Source organism: Microtus ochrogaster, chromosome 21, assembly GCF_000317375.1.
Source record: "Microtus ochrogaster isolate Prairie Vole_2 chromosome 21, MicOch1.0, whole genome shotgun sequence".
Taxonomy (NCBI): Eukaryota; Metazoa; Chordata; class Mammalia; order Rodentia; family Cricetidae; genus Microtus; species Microtus ochrogaster.
The window spans coordinates 2,700,792-2,708,363 of NC_022022.1; the positions used below are offsets into that span (position 1 = coordinate 2,700,792).

The 7,572-nt window shown below is 38.6% G+C and overlaps 1 protein-coding gene across 3 annotated transcripts in view; it reads left to right on the forward strand.

Moving 5' to 3' along the window:
• Rprd2 (regulation of nuclear pre-mRNA domain containing 2) overlaps positions 1-7,572 on the forward strand; it is a 58,112-nt gene that overhangs the window by 34,287 nt on the left and 16,253 nt on the right. For all 3 annotated transcript variants that reach the window (XM_013349851.2, XM_005356959.3, XM_005356960.3), the window contains 3 exons: positions 548-674; positions 4,530-4,705; positions 6,356-6,638. In XM_013349851.2, the coding sequence (XP_013205305.1) occupies positions 548-674; positions 4,530-4,705; positions 6,356-6,638 (586 nt within the window). The remainder of the gene's footprint in view (positions 1-547; positions 675-4,529; positions 4,706-6,355; positions 6,639-7,572) is intronic.

The window sequence follows — 7,572 nt, forward strand, 5'->3', positions numbered from 1 at the left end:
AACCCTGACTGCTCTTTGGACTGGAGAGGGAGGGGGAGAGGAATAGGGGGAGGGTGGGAGGAGAGGGAGGGAAATGGGAAGCTGGGAGGAGGCGGAAACTTTTTTTTTCTTTTTCTCAATAAAAAAAATTTTAAAAAAAGACTATAAAAAAAAAGAACTAAAAGTAAGTTTTAAAATAAGTATGTAATTAAGAATATGGGTTTTTTTTATATTTATTTATTATGTATACAATATTCTGTCTGTGTGTATGCCTGTTGGCCAGAAGAGGGCACCAGACCTCATTACAGATGGTTGTGAGCCACCATGTGGTTGTTGGGAATTGAACTCAAGACCTTTGGAAGAGCAGGCAATACTCTTAACCGCTGAGCCATCTCTCCAGCCCAAGAGTATGATTTTTGACTGGGAGTTGAAGATTGATTTCTGTTGTCTGAGGAAAAGTAAAAGAATTTATTTTTCCTCTTAGGGCTTCTTTAGTAATTAGTCTTACATATCTAGGGGAGAGAATATTTGATCTTATGAATGAGAATTGATTGTGGTCTGTGTTCAGTCTCAGGCCCTCATTGAAGAATTGTTGACATACAAACGATCAGAAGATCAGATAGAACTGAAGGAGAAACAGTTGTCAACTATGAGAGTGGATGTTTGCAGCACAGAAACTCTCAAGTGTTTAAAAGGTAACAAACACATTCTTAAATAAAGTAGCTCAAAGTAACCAGGTGATGGTGGTGCACACCTTTGATCCCAGCACTCCAGAGGCAGAGGTGGTTGAATCTTTGTAAGTTCAAGGCCAGGCTGGTCTACCAAGCAAGTTCCAGGACAGCCAGAGTTACACAGAGTAAACCTGTTTATTAAAACAACAACAACAACAATAAAAAAGCAATATCAACAACAAAAAAAGCTCAAAGTTTTCTTTCTTTCGGACTGGTTTGCCCCATAAAAAGAACTTTAAACCTAGTTCTGGGTGGGATCATTACAGAGTATTTAAAGAGGAGTGGGGAGGATTCCTCAACCCCTTCAGGTAAAGCAATTTTCAGAAGTGATTGTGTTCCATTGACGTAGCAGTTTGATTTGTATGAACCTTATAAATAAATCAATTCCCCTGAGGGGAGGAGGTTTCCTGGGTTTCTGGGGGGGGGGGGCAGTAAAGACTTAATTATTTTATATGTATCAGTATTTTGCCAGACTGTCTATATGTGTATCACATCTGTGCCTCGTGCCTACAGAGGCCAAAAGAAGGCATTGATCCCCTGGGCTAGAGTTAAGGATGGTTGTAAACCACCGTGTGAATATAGAAACAACCCAGGTCCTTCACAAGAGCAGCAAGTGCTCTTAACCCCTGAGCCATCTCTCCAGCCCCTGTTTTTTCATTTTTGAGACAGGGAGTTACTTGCTTGTTACAGGGTTTCACTCTATATGCCAGGCTAGTTTTGAACTCAAAAAGATATGCCTGCCTGAACCTCTTGTATACCAGCACACCTGGCTTTGTATATAAATTCCTACTCCTTTTTTAAAACTTTATTTATTTATTTATTTATTTATTTATTTATTTATTTATTTATTTATTATGCAATATTCTGTCTGTGTGTATGTCTGCCGGCCAGAAAAAAACACCAGACCTCATTACAGATGGTTGTGAGCCACCATGTGGTTGCTGGGAATTAAACTCAGGACCTTTGAAAGAGCAGGCAATGCTCTTAACCACTGAGCCATTTCTCCAGCCCCTAAATTCCTGCTCTTTTCACTTTCTTGTTATATTGAATTAGATATAAACAGTTTTGTTTCCCCTTTGTGGTTAATTGATTTGAGTATATTCTTTAGTAAGGTTGCTCTATTGTCTTCTCCTTTTTTATATTATGATTTTATATAATTATACTCATAATTTATTAGAAGATAAGCCTCTTACAATCAGAGATTATCTTTTACTTGACTATTTCTATACTCTAATGCTTGAACAATTACACATATCTGCGTTTGATGCATGTTTTTGAAATAATGAATAAATGATGGTTAGCTGTTCATTTATATGTCCATTTTGTTCCTTTCTGTACCATGTTTTACTTCAATTATTTATGGAATAACGATATTTTACTAGGACGTAAGTTTTTCTTTCCTTGTTTGTTTTTTCGTTCTCTGAGTCAGTGTTTATCTGTGTAAACCCTGGCTGTTCTGGACTCACTTTGTAGAATAGACTGGCCTCGAGCTCAGAGATTCACCTGCCTCTGTCTCCGCCTCCAGAGTGCTGGGATTAAAATCATAGAACATAAGATTTACAGAAGTTTCCAGATAAGCCATACAAAATAATTATAAGCTTTCTCCCCAAAGAGGAAAATCCACATTTTATAGCAGAATATATGCTGTTAGTGAGCACTATGGTGTTTGTTTAATGTTCCCATTTTTGCCTCTAAAAATCTAGCTTGTCCACCTGCATTATCTACATAAAGTTAGAACATGCTCTAAAAAACGGAGTAGCTATGTTGAACCACTGCAGCTAGGGACTACAAAGAGGGAGAAGGGAATGTAGACCATAAATTAGAACAAGACCACTTTCGCATAAAACAAAACCAGCCATGTACCTGTAGCTAACCCTAATATCTGCCTTTTGCAAGGCTTTATACTTAAACCATGATGGGGAAAGGAATAAAAGCAGTGCACACTGTTTTTAAACAGTTCTCAGTAACCCAGATGGTACGTCTAGCGTCTGCTCATGTTCTACAACAGTGACATAAATTTACTAAATACATAAATGTGTATTTAGTCACCAAAGATGAAGATGCTTGGGCTTTTATTCTGTAATATCTCTAAGGGATTTTGTTTATTGAATATAAACAAAAAGTCTTGACAGAATAAGTGATATTATACTTGCTAATCAGAGTGACTTGAATATTATCCATTGGATATTGAATATTATCCCTGTCCACTGCACCATACTTTAACTTGAACACAGGCCATCTAATTTAATCTCAATCAAAACCTGGAAGCATTTTATAAAGCTCTGTTATACCCATGAGAAAACAGGCCTCATGAAGAGATTAGTAGGCTCAAGTTGCATAGCTAATAAAAGGCAAAGACAGAATGAATGCTCATATCCATCCACAGCTCTATTCCAGCAGGCATTAGAAGAGAAGCATTTGTTGAATTTTAAGGACACTTTTTTTTTAGATGGTTTATTTAACTTTATTTTATGTGCATTGGTGTGAAGGTGTCAGATCCCCTGGAACTGGATCTTCAGACAGTTGTGAGCTGCCATGTGGGTGTTGGGAATTGAACCCGGGTCCTCGGGAATAACAGTCAGTTCTCTTAACCGCTGAGCCACCTCTCCAGCCCTTAAGGACGCTTTCATAGAAGAGTGAATACTGTATGAGATGACTTGACTTCTCTGAACTGTGGCTTCTCATATGAGAGACATGTGTTAGAACCTTCTCTACTACAGAAAGTAGATACAGGTAAAGAGAATGGAGCTTTATATGATATTCCTAAGGATGAGTATGGCTAAAAGAAGTGACCGATGGGGATAGAGAGGTGGTTCAGTGGTTAAGCGCACTTGCAATTCTTCTGGAGAACCTGGATTCAGTTTTCAGTACCCATACTGGATGACTCACCGCCATTGGCTTGTAATTCCAGTTCCAGGGCATCAAGGGCCTGCATGTGGTGCACATACATGCAAACACTTGCCCATACACATAAAATTTAAAAATAAATTGGTTTGTTGTTGTTGTTATTGTTGTTTGTTTTTGTTTTTACCAGGGTTTCTCTGTCTATCCCTGGCTGTACTGGAAGTTACTCAGTAGACCAGACTGCCTTGAACTCACAGAGATCCACCTGCCTCTGCTTCCCTCATCCTGGGATTAAAGGTATGCACCACCACTGCCTGGCTAAAAATAAATGTTTAAAAAAAAGAAAAATAATAACTCTTTCTGGTGAACTTTATCTTATAGGCACCTTCATTTGGAACAATCACAAGTTTGTGTTTGTTTGTGTGTGTGTCTTGGGGGAGGTGTTGGTTTAACTTCTTAAAGGTAAAACTGTTATTGTGATTATAGCCTGGTGGCACAAGTCTATAATATCAGTCACTGAAGGACAACCTAAACAGTTTATTGAAACTCTGTCTTAAAGTTGGGACGAGAAATATCGTACACTAGAAAACAGATGTGGTGGCACATTCTAGGACTCTTGTCACTTGGGTAGCTGAGGCAGGAGACCATGAGTTTGAAGCCAGCATTGACTACATAGTCTCACACTCAGAACAAAAATAATTTTCAGCTAACGCAGCAGGAAAAGTGTCACAGAACAGTAAGAACTGTTGCATGGAAAGGAATTTTACTCAAAATATTTTTTTCCCCTTAAGACAGGGTTTCTCTGTTTGGCTGTCCTGAAACTCACTCTGTAGAACAGACTGGTCTCGAACTCAGAGATACACCTGCCTCTGCCTACAGAGTGCTGGGATTAAAGGCGTGTGCCACTACCACATGGCTGAGATTAATGTTTTTACTTTTCTAATTTTAATATAAATATTTTCTCCATTCTTTTAGATAAAACAGGGGGAAAGAAGTTTTCCAAAGAATTTGAAGAAGCAAGTTCAAAGCTAGAGGAGTTTGTGAATGGATTAGATAAACAGGTGAAAAATGGGCCCTCCCTAACAGAAGCACTAGAAAATGCTGGAATTTTCTATGAAGCACAGTACAAGGAAGTGAAAGTGGTGGCCAACGTAAGTAATTGCAACTATTTTATATTGAATACTTACTGTATGTCAGATACTTTTTACATAGGGTGAGTAACACTGAGAATAAGCATTAGACATTAGACACATAAAGAAATTACTCTTGAATAGTAAAAAGTGCTGATTAGATTAAGACATGAGTCCCTCAGATACTGACATTCATAAACATCCTAACCATTTGCATTAGTATTTCTTTTTCGTTTTCCCCCTTTTTCCTTGTGTGTGTGTGTAATATTTATGTTCTTTCTATAGTGCCTTATACATTTGGACTATTACAAAGTTGTTTTTTTTCCCCTCAAGACCGGTTTCTCTCTGTGGCTTTGGAGCCTCTTCTGGAACTTGCTCTGTAGACCAAACTGGCCTTGAACTCAGTGATCCTCCTGCCACTGCCTCCCAAGTGCTGGAATTAAAGATGTGCACCACCTCTGCCCAGCTGTAGAGGTTTTTTTTTAAAGGTGGAGCACCATGAATGACTAGGAGTACTCTTGTAATTTTTAACATACAAGTGATCAAAGAAGCAAGGATTTGCCAGAGTGAAATAGGTTTCTTGAGGGGAAGGTATAATGACCCCTCCCCCAAGTCATGCGTATTCACAAAGAGAAAACACAAACATAGGGAAGTTTGGGGACTTTATTCTCATAGAGGTAGACCTTAAGAGAAGCCTGCAGTTGTTTCCTAGAATTTTTTTCTTTGTTTTTTTTTTCTTTTTTTCCCTAGAATGTTTTAATTAAAGGCTTTTAAAGGCTTTAGCTTCAAATAACAAGAAGTGATTTCCTCCAAGCTCTAGACAGCCTAGGTTACCATAGTAACTTATTGTAATGGTCCCTCTGCTTTTGATTGTTTGCTTATCATGCCTTGATGTGTTCTTTTTTCCTCCTTGTTTCATTCATTCATTTGTTTGTTTATGTGCTTATTTTTAGGAGTTCACAGTGTTATAGAAATGAAAACTAAGACTAGAAATATATATGGGTAAAACATATATGACTCAGTATATAGACTATAATAGTTTTGGGGGCTGGTGAGATGGCTTAGAGGGTAAAGGCACTTGCTGCCAAACCTGATGACCTGCATTCAGTCCCTGGGACTAGTGTGAGAGGAGAAAACCAGCTTTCTCACAAATTTTCCTCTGACCTCTATATGTGTGCTGTGACACCTACATACCTGTGTGCCCACCCCCAAAATAAATGTATCTGAGTTATTTTATATAATATATTATATATATATGCATATATACATGTGTACACATATAGAAAGGGAAGGAGGGGGAGAGGGTTATGTGTATATGTGTGGAAAGCTGGGCAGTAGTAGCTCACAACTTTTAATTCCAACACTGGGAGACAGGCAGGTGGATCTCTGAGTTTGAGGCCAGCCTGCTCTACAGAGTGAGTTCTTGGACAGCCAGAGCTACACAGAGAAACCCAAAAAAACAAAAACAAATTTTTAACTCAGATGACTGGGTTGTAATAGTCACTGAACACAGTAGATATCCAGACTACTCTGTGCTCAACAGATGATGATATTCCTGTTTTGTTCTCGTTGTTTTTAGTAACGAGGAAATGTGATCATAGTCAAAATGGTGGCTGGGTGTTCGTTTTTTTCAGAGAAATAATGTCTTTTTTTTCCCCCTCTCTTACTTAGGCTTATAAAACCTTCGCTAACAGGGTAAACAACTTAAAGAAGAAGTTGGATCAATTGAAGTCAACCCTTCCTGATCCCGAGGAATCGCCAGTTCCTTCTCCAAGTATGGATGCTCCTTCCCCAACTGGTTCTGAGTCTCCGTTTCAGGGAATGGGAGGTGAGGAATCCCAGTCACCAGCCATGGAGAGTGAAAAATCTGCCACACCTGAGCCTGTGACAGATAACCGTGATGTGCAAGACATGGAACTCTCTGATGTAGAAGATGATGGATCAAAAATCATTGGTAAGTAGCCTATATTCTGTATTGACTTTGTTTGCCTGCTAATTAGTTAGCCAAACTTGCTTTTTCATGGTACTGGAGATCAAACTCAGGGCTTTTCACAGGCACTTAACTCTGAGCCGTATCCTAGTGCTCAAAAATGATTTTTATACCTTACTGAAAAAAAATACTGGATATAAGTCAGGTGGTGGTGGCAGCAATACATGCCTTTAATCCCAGCACTCAGGAAGAAGAAGCAGGTGGATCGTCTATTAGTTCAAGGCTAGCCTGGTCTACAGAGAGAGTTCAGCACAACCAGAGCTACACAGAGAGTCTTGAACAAACAAAACAAAATTTGGATATGTTGAGATAAACAAAATATATTAAAAGAATTTATAAATTTAAACTTTTGTTTGTGTTTTTTAAATTTGACTGGTCTGAAGAAATGGCTCAGCAATTACGAGCACTTGCTGCTCTGGCAAAGAACCTGGGTTCAGTTTCCAACACCTGCATGGCAATTCGCAGCTGTCTTTAACTCCAGTTCCAAGAGATCCGACACTTTCTTGTAACCTCCCTGGACACCAGGAAAAATGTGGCGTACATAAATAGAGACATAATACTCATAAACATATATAAATCCAAAAATAATTTAAGGAAAAAGAATTCCAAAGCTGCAGTTGATTAATTAATTTTCAGAACTAACCTTAAATGGTTGTTTGTCTGATATCTGCACTTTTATAATTATTTTTATTAAGTAGTTTGGCTTGTGTTGAATTAAATACACTACTTACCCTGTGCTCTTCAAAGTAGTAAGAGGAGTGTATTTCCAAAATTTAAGACTTAAAAAAAAATTGCAGGCCGGGCGATGGTGGCGCACGCCTTTAATCCCAGCACTTGGGAGGCAGAGGCACGCGGATCTCTGTGAGTTCGAGACCAGCCTGGTCTACAGAGCTAGTGC